Source organism: Neovison vison, chromosome 1 (genome assembly GCF_020171115.1).
Source record: "Neovison vison isolate M4711 chromosome 1, ASM_NN_V1, whole genome shotgun sequence".
NCBI classification, from domain to species: domain Eukaryota; kingdom Metazoa; phylum Chordata; class Mammalia; order Carnivora; family Mustelidae; genus Neogale; species Neogale vison.
In genome coordinates this window covers 307,983,910-308,001,565 of record NC_058091.1, presented here as the reverse complement: position 1 = coordinate 308,001,565, position 17,656 = coordinate 307,983,910, and the positions used below count along the sequence as shown (strand labels likewise).

Sequence of the window (17,656 nt, the reverse complement as noted above, 5' to 3'; positions counted from 1 at the left end):
ATTTAAAATTAAAAAAAAAAAAAAAAAAAAGAATGAGATGGGGGTGGGGGAGGTATATAATCTGTGCCTTGGATTTCAGAAGAATTTAAGACCCAATCTGCACACTGGTCTTATTCCAAAATGTGGTTACAATTTGGCTATTACAAATTCTTAATACTTTTTCTTCAAAAAATTGATGTTCAGTTAGCCAGCATATAGTAAGGAAGGGCACTTGTGATGAGCACTGGACGTTATATGTATGTGACGAATCACTAAATTCTACTCCTGAAATCAATATTCCATTATATGTTAACTAGAATTTAAATAAAAATTTGAAAAAGGAAAAAAAAAGTTCTTCAAATATGTCCAACCACATGGAATGAATCAAATACACATTTATACACATTATTTTTCTCCTTGCCTCAGTCTTACCGTCTTTAACCAGTCAATCTTCTGAAAACAATTTCGAGGAAACCCAATGCACTTTTTTGTTTTGTTTTGTTTTGGTTTTGTCCATTCTCCTTTGGTTAATTTGGGTGTTTGGCCAGTCTGTTTGAGGAATCACAGCTACTTATGACCTAGGTACTTGGATGCAGAGGTAGATATGATCCCACGGGTCCAAAATAATGTTTTGCAATAGAAAATGATATTCTGTCCAAGCAGGCTAGTCTAACAAGAGTACAATGATATCCATGTAGATTCACCATTGTTAAGGAAAAAAAAGAACAATGTTTAAAAGACTGATGGCAAGTGACTCGAATAGGAAACATTCTGACTACAATTGCACTCTTACAATGATAAAATATGTTAGAGCAAAAGATACAAGGACATTTTAATTCTTTTGTCACAGCAGGTGGCTAAGAGACTCACGCTCCTCTCTGAGCACAGTGGCCATGGTCCAACCTCCATCTATGAGAGGCCACATGACTGGTTTGCACCAATGGATTGTACGTGCAGTGAAGCAATGGACAAAACAACTGACAGTGAGGTCATAGGGGATGGCAGAGCCCTCAAAAGAGAAGCTGTGGGAGGGAATAACTATGGGAGGGAAGGCAGAGAAGCAGCCCCCTGACTGCCATCCACTTCCTCTACCTGTTGCATGAATGAAACACAGCTATTAAGTCACTATAATGTTGGAGTTGACCTGCCACAGCAAGTTTCCTTCACGAAGACAGCTCCCTTAAAATGTGAACCTCAAAAACACGACATAGAACAAGATAACAGGAAAGTACTATGCATCACTGAAAATGACAGTTGTGTAACTTTGTTTCTTTCACACAACACACACACACACACACACACACACATTTTTAACATGAAAACATGGTCCTAGACTTGATAATTTACTTTGTGGTCCAGTGACTATGTTTTGTTTTTAAACATTTTTCAGAGCTCAAACCAACCCCTCATTGAATAATTATTCTGTCTATGAATTCAAAATATTTTTACCCAGGAGACTTGCATGCGTGGCTGATATTTGAGACACAATTTTGCAACTTAGTATCACACGGTAGCAAACGAGACAGGTGACATCGAAACGTTCTCTTTCATTTCAGGAACCTACACCTCTGGCTCATTTAGGAAAAAAAAAAGAACGGAACGGAGAGACTGCGATATGGCATCTCCTGATTTTCCAGAGAGTTGACTCAATGCAAAGCCTTCCTTTGTGCAAAATTACATGCAATTTGCATTCAGGGCAGGTGTTAATTTTGTTAAAAGAGTTTCAAGTACAAATCAGGCCATTTCGGACACCTTTTGAACATCTTAAATCAGATTGGTTATAATTCCCTTCCAACGTCTCACTGAATGTTCCAAATCCACTGCCAGGTTTGTAAGGAGAAGATAAACACCACCATTTCCTTTCCCTGGCAGCTCCCAGCCCAGAAGTGTACGGAGGCAGGGTGCCCAGTACCTGATGCTGCTCATGCTGCCCGTCTCTGATCCAAGCTTGCATCGCTCCAGCTGGCTGGCGACGATCTGGCGTTCTGCCTCCAGCTCTCGGGTCAGTCTCTCAAACTGTAATTCCTGAAATAAAGCCACCAAAAAGATCAATTCTATCATCCACTTGTAACGTGGAATTCACATCAAAATGACATGGTGGTCAAAGGGGGAAAATGACATTTGCCGAGATGCTGAATTTGAGAAGCCGGGGATGTCACTGTGAAATCCAAGAGGGATTTGCACTTCAGACGGATCTGAGTATGTGTCAGAGTCCTGGGGCCTGCAGGCTGCAGGGCCTGCAGTAAGTGATTTAATCTTGGTAAGTATCAACTTCATCATCTGTAAAATGGGTTGACAATACTTATTTCCTAACGTCGGGGCAAGGATTTAATGAGGCACCGACCATGAAAAATCAGCCTGGACTATTTGGCGGATGGCCAGCACCAGACAGATATTAATTCTCCTCCATTAAAATTGTAACATTCAGTAAAATGTTAAAAGAAACAGCTTTTCTATCATTTGGAATACTGTGTTTATTCCCCATAGGCCTTCTAGCTGCCTCTCTCTACTAATTCGACCCTAACATTACTTGTTACATATTGTTGACTGAAGAGAAATCACGCTTAAACTTCTGCTTCTGTAGGCTTTAAATTTCAGCAGAATGGGAACGATACTGATCCTTGATAGCCTAATTACTAAGTGAATATCCTTTGGGGTATTTGCTGTATCACCTTAAAACAACCCAATTAAACCAATGAAGAATACTTCTACAAATCTGCCTGAAATCCACTGTTAAAGGATCAACGTTAATGAAGAATAATTCAATCAGTATGTCAAGTATTTTAGTTCCAATTATAGGACTTTTGTACCACATTTTAATCTTTATCTTATTTTTCCATGCATTTAAGTATTTTAATAAACATACTTATAGCAAAGCAAGTATTTTAAAAATATATTTTATTAATTTATTTATTTTATTAATAAAAATATATTTTATTAATTTATTTGAGAGAGAAAGGGAGCATGAGAGGAGAGAGGCTAGAGGGAGACTGACCTGGGAGTGACCTAGGCTGAAGGCAGTTGCTTAACCAAGTGAGCCACCCACACACCCCCAAAGCATGTATTTTAACTAAAAAAATTCAGAAGAAGTTTTTACAACATAATCAAACTACATTTGATTTCCTTAATAAACAAATTACTGGGGCGCCTGGGTGGCGCAGTGGGTTAAAGCCTCTACCTTCAGCTCAGGTCATGATCCCAGGGTCCTGGGATCGAGCCCTGCATCGGGCTCTCTGCTCAGCAGGGAGCCTGCTTCCTCCCCTCTCTCCGCCTGCCTCTCTGCCTACTTGTGATCTCTGTCTGTCAAATAAATAAATAAAATTTTAAAAAATTAAAAAAAAATAAAAGCAAATTACCTGCACAGTTTTGTTTGGGGTATGGGAAAACAAAAATGCTGGAAAATACTGACAATACGGGTCAGTGTGGGAGAATGAAAACTCCTAACATTGCAAAGATTTGTCTTCCCAGGAAAGAGGAGTTTATTGTTTTTGCTATCCTGAGACACTCTTGGGTGATAACCTTTAAAAAGTAGGATATGGTGTGTCCTCCACATATATTAAAAATTCCCTTGTTCTTTTCCACAAGAGCAGATTTCTTTTCTGTTAACATTATTTTGGGGAACTAAGTAAGAAACACTTTAAAAGGGGACCTGGGATGGCTCAGTCAGTTAAGTATCTGCCTTTAGCTCAGGTCAGGATCCTGGAGTCCCAGGATGGAGTCCCACGTCAGGCTTCCTGCTGGGGTGGGGGGAGTCTGATTCTCCCCCTCCCTCTCCTTCTCCCCCTATTCATGCACTCTCTCTCGTTCGCACACTCTCTCTTTCAAATAAAAATATTAAAAAAAGAAACATGTTGCCCATGAGAGCTCAACTTTTCCCTTTCAAGTTCTAAAACTAAGGAAGCATGTTGTTGTGGGAGCTCACATCTTTACCCTTACATACTCTGAAGGACAGCAAAGATTATTTGTAAAGAAGAAATACCAACACCTCTGTCAGAATGCATGTTGTGCCCCTAATCTCTGCTTCTTCTTCCAGCAAGTTCTACAGCATTTTTTTTTTTTTTTGGCAGCTCCTTTCCACAAAAATATGCAGGTTCTAAAAGATTTTCATTTCTAGGCTTTATAATATATTTTATCTAGTATCTGTCCTAACAGAAAACCAAGCTATCCCTTTAGAACGGTATCACCTTAAAAACAATATTTAAAGATCATATAGAATTCCTCGGAGGGAGATGGAATGTCATTACGCGTGTGGGTCTCACTGCACGTTTCCTCCGCATGAGGGTTAGGGAGGCAGGTGACGAGACACCCTCATGCAAGCTGCCTTCCAAACCCCGAGTCACAATTTTCAGTCTCCTTATCACTTTGCGTAGATCCGCATTTCCATCTGGCATCCCTCCGTCTAAGAGACTTCCTTTCATGTTTCCTGGAATGTGGTTCTTTCGGCGATGAATTCTCTCAGCTTTACGTGCCTAACAACACTATTTTGCCCTCATTTTTGAAAGACATTTTGTCCTCTTGTTTATTGTTTCTGACCAAAAAAAAAACAAACCATGGTATTCATGTATTTGTTTGTCTATACAGTGATTTTTTTTCTCTGCCTCCATTTAAGATTTTCTCTTTATCCCTGGTGAACACCTGATGACAACGTTCCTACTATAGTTTTCCACATTTCTTATGCTTGGGGTTCACTGGGTTTCCTGGATCTGTGGGTTTCTTTTCCACTAGATCTGGAAAGCGTTTAGTCATTGATTCCTCAAACTGTTTCCCCTTTCCCCACTAAAACGCCTCCTTCAGTGACTACAATTACATACTTATTAGGTCACTTGGAATAGCCCCACAGCTCAGGGATTCTTTGCCCATTTTGAAGGTTCTTTTTTATCCCCTCACTCTGTGTTTCATTTTGGATAGCAGCGTCCGTCGGTGTCAAGTTAATCACTCTTCCCCCCCCCTGCAGTATCTGACCCACTCTTAATCTTGTCGAGTATATTTTTATCTCAGACATTGATCAGTCAAACACCTCTAGAAGTTTCACCTGGGTCTCTTTTATATCTTCCATGTCCCCTACTTTATGAACACCGGGAACATACACACAAAAACTATTTTAACGTCCCGACTAGCTAACGTTAGCATCTGGCTCAGTTTCAGCCGACTGATTTTTTCCCCTCAGTACGGGCCCTGTTTCTGCTCCTCCTCACGTATGGTGATGTTTGGTTGAACATAAAACATCTTGAATTTTACCTTATGGTGCTCTGGGTATCTTCATATTCCTACAGATGTTTTAAGTTCTGTTCTAGGGCACAGTTTCTTGGACGCAATTTGGTACACTTGGGTCTTGCATTTCAGATTTGTTTTGGGGAAAGAGAGCAGCATTTTGTCCTCGGCAAATTCCTCTACTTTACCTAGGGGGATCCTTCTAAGTACTCCGTGTCCAACGGATTCTGGGTTTTCCAGTTAGGCTGGTAGGTGCGGGCACGTACTTCTGGCCCCTGGTTGGTAGTTGGTAGTGTTTCCTCCCATCCTTTCAAATGGTTCGTTCCCTGCGGCCTCCTTACAGACTCAGGATGCTCAGGTCTCAGATGAAGGTAGAAGTGGATCCTCTGTAGATTTCAAGGGTTCTCCTTCTGAGCAGCGACCACCCTTCTTGTATTTTACCCCAAACATTCTAGTCCCTTTTCCTCCCTGGCTGTCAGTGCTGTCTTCCCAGTGCAGGGAGTCCCCTGGACTCTGTAGGTCTGCTTTTCTACACTGTTGTAGCTGGGGAAATGGTAGGCTCACCTTATTTGCTTTGTGTCTCTTAGAAACCACTTTCTTCACTCCTTAAAGTCCAGAGTCTTGAAAGTGTTGTTTCATATTGTCTGTATGTGTTGTTGTTTCAGATGGGAAGGTACCGGCAGGCTCCTGTTACTCTATCTGAGCTGAAACCTGGAAGGTTTTTAGGAATTCACAATTTTCCTTCCTGTTTGATGTATAAAAGGATATTTTCTGCTATATTTAAAAACTCATATTAAATGAACTACTAACCAGGCAAATACTTAAGCTTTTACATGTTCTCTTCAATGTTACTCACTAGTATAGGATTAAAAACAAACAGCTACTTTTGTGTGACTTGCTTGTTTTATTTATTATGATGACTTAACTGTACTGACATTTTCTTTATTAAGGAAATGGGTATTAGTATGTTCCCTTTTTAAAATAGCCACTCAATAAATGTTTACTTTATCATCCTGTATATGAACCAAGAAAGTAATTAAATGAATTTTCCCCTGTGTTTCACTGAGGAACACATAGTAAATGTCAAAGTCCTCAAGGAGAAAGAAAGTTTCTCTTCTTCATCTAAAATCTTGTATTTTATTCATATAACAACACAAAACATAAAAATAAAATGGGAAATAAGTTTTTATTGAGTACTCACTATTGAGTGCCTAGTTTCTAGGCCCATATATAAGGCAGAAATTTTCCCTGCTGTGTTGCCAATGTATCTAATGTCTAGAGAAATCTTGACACATAGTAGCTGCTCAATCAATACCTGTTAACTATATACATCTTCATGGACCCAAGTGCTCTACATGTATTACCTTGTATATTCATAATAACATTGCTATTTCCTAGTTTTTTTTTTTTCCTTACTTTACAAAAATGTTAAGGTGAAAGGCTTAGCCTTGGCCAAGAAAGAAATTCTTCCTTCAAAATAGAAAAGAGAATGAGATAAAGGATGTTGTTCAGGAGGTCTGGACAGACAGAAGGGGTAGCATTAAAGAAGTTAATGAATATTCGTTGGACTAAATCTTCGCTATATTTTCAATTCTTTTGTTTTAGAGGCCATGGAAGTCCATTAACATAAAGGGCATGTGATGCCAATATAAACTATCAATTTCATTCATACTCAGATTAAGACCTGTTATTTAAAGAATTTTTATTTCTTCGAACTCTAGAGACCAGGATCTGAAATGCCTTCTGCTTTTTTGCTCACATTATAGTCGTTTCCTACTTTACCCCAACTCAAGGGTCTAAAGGCTTATGGGGAGCGCTGTTCTCACCATAATATATCACAGGTTGGGAACTCTCAGGACCTACTCTGCTTGGAATCGGAAATTGACCTTAGAATTGGGAGGTAGAAGAGCTGCAACTGTTCTCAAACTCAGAGATGTGTGTGGCCTAACAGCACCCATAAAATCACCTAGGGCATCATCACAACAACGAACGAGCTTCCGCTCCACTGTGGCTACAGAAGCTGTGGTATAGGGGGAAAGAAGACATTCTCCAGTTCTGACTCAGTTTGATGTCTGGAGGGATGACTGACCTCTCAGAACTGAATAATTCCCTGAGTTTCTTAGAGACTTTGAGGTAGAACATTCATGAGACAAATGTTGCTAATAAGGCCAAGAGGTACCCAAGAAATCAACTGGAAAAAAATAAGTATGTGGGTAAATTTCGTGAAATTTGTAATACCAGTTACAAGTGAATATGTGTTACTAAATTAAGTCAGTCGAGGTGAGAACTTAAGGAAAGATAAGAAGAGTGAAGAAAGGGGCACCTGGGCAGCACAGTTGGTTGGGTGTCCAGTGTGGTTTTAGCTCAGATGATCTTGGGGTCGTGAGATCAAGCCCACCTCAATGCCACGTTCAGTGTGGAGTTTGCTTGACACGTTCTCTCCCTCTCCAGTGGCCCCTCCCCAACAGCATGTGTGTTTTCTTTCTCGCTCTCAAATAAATAAATAAATCTTAAAAAAAAAAAAAAAGGAGAGTAAAGAAATATCTTTGGAGATTTTGGATATGGAGTGTAGTAGCAACAAAAGAGGCTTAAATAAATAAACAAACAAATAAATAAATAAATAGGAGTATCATGGCAAGGCAATGACCACAGCATGGTCTTCTGGGAAGCTTCAGCGTGGAAGTGATGGTGTAAATGGAGCTCTAAGAAGTGAAGACATCAGAAACACAGGAAACAAAAGCACAAATAGATAAGCAGGGCTACATCAAACTAAAAAGCTTCCTTTTCTTCTAACAGAGGAAACAGCCATCAGAGTGGAAAGGCAACCTACAGAATACAAAAGGAAATCATACAACTCAGTACAAAAAAAAAAATGGACAAAGTACTTGAATTGACATTTCTCCTAACAAGACATACAAGTGGCCAACATGTATGTAAAAAGATGCCCAATATCACTAATCAAAAAAATACAAATCAAAACCATAATGAGATAAATCCCCTCACACCTGTTAGAGTGGCTGTTCTCAAAGGAAACAAAAGATAACAAGTACTGACAAGGATGTAGAGAAATCAAATGCCTACACGCTGCTGGTATGAATGTAAACTGGTGCGGTCACTATGTAAAACAGTGAGGAGGTTCCTTAAAATAGTAATAATAGAATTACCATGTGATCCAGGAATCCCACTCCTGGGTGTATACCCGCAAGAACTAAAACCGGGACCTAGAAGAAATATCTGCACTTGTGTTCACTGCAGCACTAGTGTCATTTTGTTTTAAAGAGGAAGAGGGAGGTGAAGGTGAGGCAGAGGGAGAGGAGGGAGAGAGAGAGGGAGACAGAATGCCAAGCAGGTGCCACCCCCAGTGCAGAGCCCAACGTGGGACTCAATCTCTCAACCCTGAGGTTATGACCAGAACTGAAATGAAGAGTCAGTCACTTACCCGACTGAGCCACCCAGGCGCCCCTTCTGCAGCAGTATTCACAATAGCCAACACATGCTGCCGTTCAAATGTACAACAGACAGCTGCATAACGAAAACATGGTAGACCCTTACAATGGAATATTATTTACCCTCAGAAAAGAAGGAATTTGCACCATCCACTTCAACATGGATAGACCTGGAAAAACATTTTACCAACTCAAAGATGTCAGGTGCAGAGGAGAAAAGGCACAAGACTCCATTTATCTGAAGTGTGTGAAAGAGTCAAGCAGCAAAGAGAACGGTGGTGGCCGGGGGCTTGGGAGTGGGGGAAATAGAAAGTTGTTCAGTGGGTATAAAGTTTCAGTTATACAAGACAAACAAGTTCTAGCGATCGGCCAGGCAACATGGTGCCTACAATTAACAATACAATGTGGTGTGCTTAAAAATTTGTTAAGATGGTATATCTCACATTAAATGTTCTTATCACCAAAGAATGAATAAATAAATAAAAGGGTCCTAAACTTTTGGAGGGGATTACCTCCATTGTGGTGATATCATGGGTGCATGCATATGTTCAAAGTCATCAAATTGTGTCTATTAAAAATAGACAGTTTATTTTATATCAATTATGCATAAATAAAATTGTGCCCCAAAATGTGATGCAGAAACTGGGACTTCATGGGAATTAACAATAGGGTGTGGATTAAGAAGACATCCTTTGGTAAGGGAAGTTGGAAGAAAAAGCAAAGTAGTGATAGAGAAAATAAATCTCCCCACTATGTGGAAATTATCTTGTTTTAGAGAAAAAGTTTTATAAAAGTAACAGATAAATGATACCAAAGTTCATTAAAATTTACTAAGAGTCAAATCAAAGGATATTCATTCCTAGAATAGCACATCATTGAGTCACATAACACACAAGGATTTTAAGAAAAATTATCATATAGTTTCATAACTTTTTCCTAAAGAGCCTAAATTAACAATTAATAATTAATTCAGCTTAATTAAATGTAGTTTATTAAATGTTTTTAAAAGGATAAAAGCATATAAAGACTCTTGAGGGGACTTAGCTAACTCAGTGTGAAAACTGGTATCAGAAAACATACAGTTTTATTAATTCCATCAATAAATAATTTACTTAACATTGTGAAATAGCACCAGTGGGGACTATACAAGCTGGATTTGAGAAAGTGGAAAAGTTTTAGACTGAATAGTGAATTCAGTAAGTATGGGTTTGCCACAATTTTACAAATATGAGAAGATGGAAAAGAGACTAGACAGATGTGGAGTATGGAGAAGACAGATGAGCTTCTAGGCAGTGGAAGACATTTTCTACAGAGTAGATCTGATTGCTAGAATCCAGTGACTTAAGATTCAAACTGACTATACCAACCCCATGTAATGGGAATGTGGACTCAGAACATGTCCTGAAACACAGTCTCGGGCATCAAAACTTTTGTCAACCTCATCTCCTGTAGAGGTAAAAACTAGGGGACCAGCACCTACTCAGACACAAAATGGCGGTGCTGTGCAGTCTCGTGTGTGCAACAGAATGGTGGCAGGCGAGAAGAAATGCAATGGCATTTGAAAGGTTTGACCATGTTAGTGAAGGCCCCAGGGTTCTCTCTCTCTCGCTCTCTTTTTTAAGATTTTATTTATTTATTTGACAGAGAGAGAGAGATCACAAGTAGGCAGAGAGGCAGGCAAAAAGAGAGGGGGAAGCAGGCCCTGCACTGAACAGAGAGCCCAATGTGGGGCTCAATCCCAGGACCCTGAGATTATGACCTGAGCCAAAAGCAGAGGCTTAACCCAGTAAGCCATCCAGGTGCCCCTCCGGGGTTCTCTTAAATGAGGTCTCAAAGAAGGCCTGTTAGGTTAACCTAGATGAGAATAGAAAACCTATCAATGAGCAACAGGTCTACCTTCCTTTAATGGCCAGCTGCTGTCATCTCTACTTCTCAGTAGTGTCTAAGGCTATCACCTGTGATCCAATGATAATCAGTTTACATTTTTGTTCTTGTAATTTTTGTATTCCATTACAATGTTCTCTTCAAGGGTCTATGTCCTTCCTAGACTGTGAATTTCTTAAGCAAGAGACTAGGTCCGATGTCATCATTTTATCTGTTAGCAAAATGCCTGATATACAGTTGGAACTAGGTAAATGATGAATAAATGACCCAAGATTCTGGTTTCAAGCTTCCTGGAATGAAATAGCCAAACTGCTTGTCACAAAATAATTTTTCTCAAAGTGGGTATTTCATGATCATAAATGAATCTGAGAAAACTTCCATAGGACTTCAAAAAAATCAGCAGTTCTATAAAATGTCTCCATCATATGTTATTCTTAGAATTCAGTAGGCTCATGAATTGTAATAAAAATGTGCAATCCTTACTTGAAAGAGCTGTTAAAGGTTTATCTAGGAGAAGTTTCTTTTGCTTAAACTTTGTTTTGCTTTTTTTTTCTTTCTAGTCAGTTCATCTTTGATTTTATACACATATGAAATATATAATTTATATATTATATATAATTATACATGTTTTATACACAATTATATATAATTATACATATCACATATATTATATAATACACAAATGAATATGTGATAAAAATATAAAAATTATGTACAGAAAGAGAATCTAATGGTCGCTGTATTTCTATCTGTATAAGGAAAGTAATTGTCATTGCTGTTTTCAAATCAATCTGTACATATACAAATTGAAATGGGTAAAATATTTGTCAAGTTTCTTCTTCAGAGGCAAGCACATTTAACTCCTTTTTCTGATTTGTATAACCATATCTCCATTAATTTTCCAATATTATTATTTCTTAAGCTTTCAGTTATAGGCATCATCGATTAATTTCCCATAGTGGAAGATGAGGATTTCACTTTATTTCCCCATCCGCCATCGTGTGTAGACATTTCTCTGTGTTCCCCATCCAACTAGACTTTGATGTTTGTTAGAACAATATCACAATGTGCACGGTTCTTACTATGACTTTTTTTTAACATAAATATACATTTTGTTTTCTCTAAATGAGTGGCTTGTCTTTTTTGTTACTGTTGTTTGTTCTGTTGCTTATGTACTTGTCATGAATCAAAACCCAAGCTTCCCTTGACAGATATAAACTTCTCCCAATAAATCAAACACAAGAAATAATGTATCAGTTCCATCTACTGAAGAAATCTATTCTGGTGTCTTCCAATCTGCTCTAGTCTGGCCTTTTTACCCAGCTATCATCATGGACCCTCTCTTTATCTCCATCCTGGAGATTTCCTTCGTCCTTCTCTTACATGGGTTTCCTCTTTCTAGATCTGCTGCTTTCTTCATTTTCCTACTTTATTTCCTTTTTTGGTAGAAAATGCCTTTCTAGAGAGAAAGAGAGTGGGAGGCCATTTTTTGAGACCTTGAATATCTGATAAGTTTTCATTCTACTCTCAAACTTGGTTCTAAGGCTGGTTACAGAAGAAGAGAATTCTAGGTTGGAAATAATTTTCCATTAGAGTTTTGAGCTAGTGCTTCATTATCTCCTGTCTTCCAGGTGTTGCTGTTGAAAGTGTGAAACATTCTGAATTTTTATCTTTTTGTGTGAAATCTGCTTTCATTTCTCCCCCAAAAAAGTGTATCTTTTCTTAGTCCCTAGTGTTCTAAAATTTTATTGTGGTATGTCTTGATATAAATCTATTTTTAGGCATCTTCAGAACCGTTAGTGGGAACTTTCAATCCAGAAACTTGCATTATTCAGTTCTAGGCTATTCCATAATACTACTGAAAACTTTTTCATGTTTTTATCCCTTCTTAAAAAATTCTTTCTTTTTTTTTTAAACTCTTCAGATGTAAGATCTATATCAGTTGCGTAGCCTTCTTATTTAAAAGTATTTCTCTTCTAGCTGCCCATTTCTTTTATGTTTCACTTTTACTTTCCGAAAAGGATCCTCAATTTAATCATGTAAGTCTCTAACAAGTGGTTGGTTCGTTCATGTAATTATACTTTAAATTTCTAAAACCTACTTTTCTGTTCTCTGAATAGTCCTTTCCATTATCATCCAGTATTTATTTTATGTGAAATCAACTTTTTTTCTCTCTCTGTGATATTAATGCTATGTTTTCTTCTCTTTGCATAGTTCCTGTTTTATGAGGATTTTCAGTTTATTCTAGACTCTGTCTTTCATGTTATAGGCTTTTGAACATATCAAGGTCTCCAGCGGGCTACTTCTATTTGAGTGGGAATTCAGAGAGCTGATCAGACTCTTGGTGAGTAGAGCTGGTAAGCTGTGCTCTTCTAGGAGAAGCGCTGCATGATTCTTCCATGCAGAACTCCCAGACGAGGCTCTCTCAAGCTCCAGCTTTGACTTTGAACATGTGTTTGCCCCTATTCTGAAAACCGTGTATGGGTAGAGGCTGGGGGCAGGGTGAAAGGGAGAGCCTCAAAATTTAGTAAGTAAAATTTCACTTACTCCCCCTACCAACTTCCAATACCCACTTCAATGCTCTTCCTTGTACCTCTGAGTTAAGAGACTCTAATTTCATCGTCTTCAGATAATTCACCTCTAGTCTTTGCCAGTGTTGGGTGGGAGCAGTCTGTCTAGCTGTGTATGATAGGGTCATAATTAAGGGGCTGACTGATATTTAAACAGATTTGCAAACAATCTCCTGTTTGCAAGCTAGACTTCATGCCCCATATGCCCACTCCCACAAACATCTGCAAGACTTTCCTTATAAATTGGCTTATGCTCTTTTCTTCTCTACTGCTTAGGACTTATTTTCTTAGATATGATAAATTATTTACCACCTTGTCTATGTACCCTATTTTAGCAGCTCTAAGACTGCTCAGTTCCAAGATTTTTCATGCTTTAATACCTCTGGGTTTACTCTCTCTTAAATTGATATGACTTACATTGGATAGTATGTTATAGTTTAATTAGAAGTACTTGTTGCTTTCTCCAATGGTACATGAAGTAATTCTGAGTTGATGGTCATGCAAACATGGTGACATATCATTCTTTATTTATCCATTCTCTAAGTTGGTGGTGTTATCCCTTTTAAAAACTCTCATTGCCATTTTGGCGAGGGAGCAGATATTAAGAAAGAGTTCAATTTACCTTCTTTCCCTGGAGGTCAGTTCATTTTTCTAAAAGAAACTAGAAACCTCAGAGCAAAGGAGTAAGAGTGAACCTAAAATGCCCTTGGCCTTTGTACCTAACCATTTGCTGAAAGCCCTGAGCAAGAGTGTTTTACGTTGTACCAGTTGGTCTTCCTACTTCCCCTCAAGCATGACCGTGTCCCAAACCAGGTGCTAATACCTGGTTCTCAGAAGCACCAATGCCAACACAATTGTTCTAGCTCTCTCTAAAATGAAAGAAGGGAAGATCACCGCTCTCTCTCTTCAGGCTCTAGGATGCAATAATTTCCAGGACTGTACTTCTCTGTCTTCTGTCTGGAGTCCTTTTTCAAAAAGGATGAAAGACCAGTTTTCCACTGTGGAGATGACTTTTTGTCTCCTAGTGTCCCGCTTCTCTGCATCCATCAAGAATGTGTGCCATCAGATGATCCTAGGTGACCTTTTATCCCACACCACCTTTAAATCCCATTTCACATGAGTGAGTTGACTTCATAGCCACACACTCCTGGCAATGTTAATTTCATCCCCTTGAGACACGTTCTGAAGCCAAATCGAAGGGAAGGTGGCACAAATGACAGGCTAATGATAGGAAGCTTACAGCAAAGTGTCCAACAAATCTGGAAGGAACAAAGCCATGATGTCAGGATGGAATGGAACAAATCAATGTCAACTGTAAGGCTGTGTAGACCTCACTGATGAGTCGAAAACTATGGCAAAGAGCTGTCTGCGAAAGTTTACAGAACTGACAGATTAATGTTTTAAACAACCACCGTGTCATTCTGGGTCATCTAGCAAGACAGCAGATGACAGGAATCAGCACCCTGAAGCAGAATCATAGGCACCTTTCCAGAATGGTTTCAATAAAATAAAAATATAAAGAAACACCTCTTTCTGACCAACTCCTTCAGTCTGTAGGATTCTATTGGCTTTGTTCTAACATGTTATTTTACCAAATGCTTTGTTATCCAAATAAAGCATATTTACCGCAGTTTACTTAATTCATCTACATGACAGGACTCCATGAAATAAAGAAGGCCATAGTTCTTGGTAGTTTAAAATGATGTAAAAATTCACTGGGTTTCATTAAAAAAATTAGTGATACTATTATGGACTCTTAACTATATCCTGATAATCTCTAGTTTTGTTTTTTTTTTTTTTAAGAGAGAGAGAGAGAGAACATGCTCTTATAAGCAGGGGTAGGGGAGGGCAGAGAGGGGGGAGAGAGAATCTTAAGTAGGCTCCACACTTAGCATGGAGCCCAACGTGGGGCTCCATCTCATGACCCTGAGATCATGTTCTGAACCAAAATTAAGAGTTGGAAACTCAACCAACCAAGTGAGCCACACAGGCACCTTTAGCACTTTTTAAATGCCCAGTACAGAACCCAGAGCTACAGAATAAAAATTTATAGGTAATGAGGTCCTGACCCATACATCTTAAAAAGTTTCTACTAGTGATTGTAATGCCCATATCTTCTTGGGAATGACCATCCTATGTATGATAGTAGCACATAAAAACAACACCCAATATTTTAAGTATTTACTTACCATATATCATATTCCCTTAAGTGCTTTACATGCGTTAATTTTTCATTCCTCACACTGATCCAATAAAATACTTCATTGTCTGAGACATCTCAACCTTAAAGATATTAAGTAGCTTCCCCAAAGATTAGATGGGAGTAGAACTCAAAGGCTAGCTCGAACTGTTCAGAACTCCAGTGCCTCAAAAATCTAGCATTATTCAGCCTCACTGCTTTATTGGAGGCTATAGAATCAGGAATAACAGAAACTTCCTTAATGAGGAATGACTGTAGCTTACCATTTTATGCTCTCTCTTTTTAGTTTTCCTTGCTTTTGTAGAAATAAAATATTGGAATTATGATGTCCAACCACTGGAAGAATTATACTCATTGTACTGTTCACATTCACACTACAACTGAAATATATCCTTCTAATAATGATCCTTTACTTGAAGAGAGCCAATGTGAAACTCCGAAACACCCAGTGAGGGCAATGGGGATGGGGAAAGTTATGCTCAAACGTCCTTGCCTATGTTTACAACACAGTGACAAAAGCAGCCTTCCAGTATGTATTTAAGGGCAAAAGAGAAGTACTAAAACTCTAGGCTCTGCCAAGATCAATGACTTGCATTTCCTCCAATGGATTTTTGCATGTGCTCACTCTGGGCCCACTGCTCCAAATATCCATTTCCTCCTCCCCACTCTTCCCCTGTTCTTAAGTTTGGGAAAAGTGCTTTTGACTTTCAGTTTTATGGTATTGAATCTCAACGTTTACTTAATTACCATCTGTTCTGTATGGGTACATTCCTGGCCTCAAGCTCACTCCTGCCACACAACAACAACTGACCACCACTCTCACTGCACAACAATGCTTTACTGAATTCACTTAATTACCTGTTTGAGTTCTCTCTTGGAACATAAATGTCTTGATGGCAGGGGTCATGCCTTTATGTGATCATCTTCCTCTCACCTAATATATAGTACATTCAATAAATGATGAATGGATTGATGGATGAATGATGTAATACATGACCTCAAAAAATACAGTTTGGGTCAATATGAGAAAGTGTATGGACATAGAGCCAACTCACTCAGGTGTCTGACAAAATGTAAAAGATGAGTTTAAGTGATTTTGTGGTATTTCCAATGCTAAATTTCTGTATTTTTCCATGAATTGTGCTTGTACATTCTCTCTCTCTCTCTCTCTCTCATATTATATGTCTTTTGTATAACTAACTTGAAGTATAGAAAAAGATTTACTGCAATAATTCTATTTACGACAGAAATGTTTGATTGACAAAGGGCCAGTATTTATCCTTTCTCAATCAATGCTTTTGTGGAAGTTAAATAGCTAGACATTCATTCTAGGGGAATAATTCTTTATGAGCTCATTACCACACACCAGCAGTATTTTAAGTGACCTACTGTTAGTATTTTACTTCGTTGGCTTCTCCTTTCTTCCTGAAACAAATTCTTCTTATGGTTTTCTTTTCTTTTTTTTTTTTTTAAAGATTTTATTTATTTATTTGAGAGAGAGAGACAGTGAGAGAGAGCATGAGCGAGGAGAAGGTCAGAGAGCGAAGCAGACTCCCCATGGAGCTGGGAGCCTGATGTGGGACTCGATCCCGGGACTCCAGGATCACGCCCTGAGCCGAAGGCAGTCGTCCAACCAACTGAGCCACCCAGGCGTCCCTTATGGTTTTCAATACACTCTTCTCCTGCCTCCCTCCCCACCTCTCTGGCTGCTCTTACTCAATATGGATGTCTCCTATTCTCTTAAGCTACTCTTTCATTGGGATTTTTAAAGATTTCTACTTTTTTAGACTTTTTCTAAATAATCTCATCAATCCCCACAGCTTCAATAACCAATAATGGTGTTCATACAAATGGCCACTGACATCCACTCTGGAAAACCCAGAGGTTCATGTCCCAAACTGACATCACAGACAATCTGCAAACCTGTTCACACCCTGTTGTTTTCCTAACTCAGTCAGCAGTGCTCTCATTTACCCAAGTTACCTAATCCCCAAATGTGTTTATGATTCTGCACTTTGTCCTCTCCAGCCATACACAATAAATAAACACCACTGTGATATTATAATTTATAATAAGAAATACATATATTAGTTTTTCAACCCCATTTCTGTGAAAGTGAAAACCCACTTTCACAGAGTTCCTCAAACTCTTGACATGTCCTAAGGGGTAAGAATGACATCGTGTTTTTTTGTTTTTTTTTTTATGTTAATGAAATTTCAACTTTTGAACCACACCAGAAGATGGGAGTTGGTTGCCAGGAGAACCAACAATGTAACTGGAGGGTAGGAATTTTCAGCCCCAAACTCTGGAGCCTCTAGAAAGGGAAGAGGGGCTGGAGATTGTGTTTATGAAGTCTCCATAAAAAC

General features: G+C 38.7%; 1 protein-coding gene across 4 annotated transcripts in view; it reads right to left on the bottom strand.

Moving 5' to 3' along the window:
- The window catches only part of CTNND2 (catenin delta 2), a 906,151-nt gene that overhangs the window by 564,138 nt on the left and 324,357 nt on the right, over positions 1–17,656 (bottom strand). For all 4 annotated transcript variants that reach the window (XM_044233797.1, XM_044233772.1, XM_044233780.1 and 1 more), the window contains one exon: positions 1,892–2,004. In XM_044233797.1, coding sequence (XP_044089732.1) covers positions 1,892–2,004 — 113 coding nt within the window. The remainder of the gene's footprint in view (positions 1–1,891; positions 2,005–17,656) is intronic.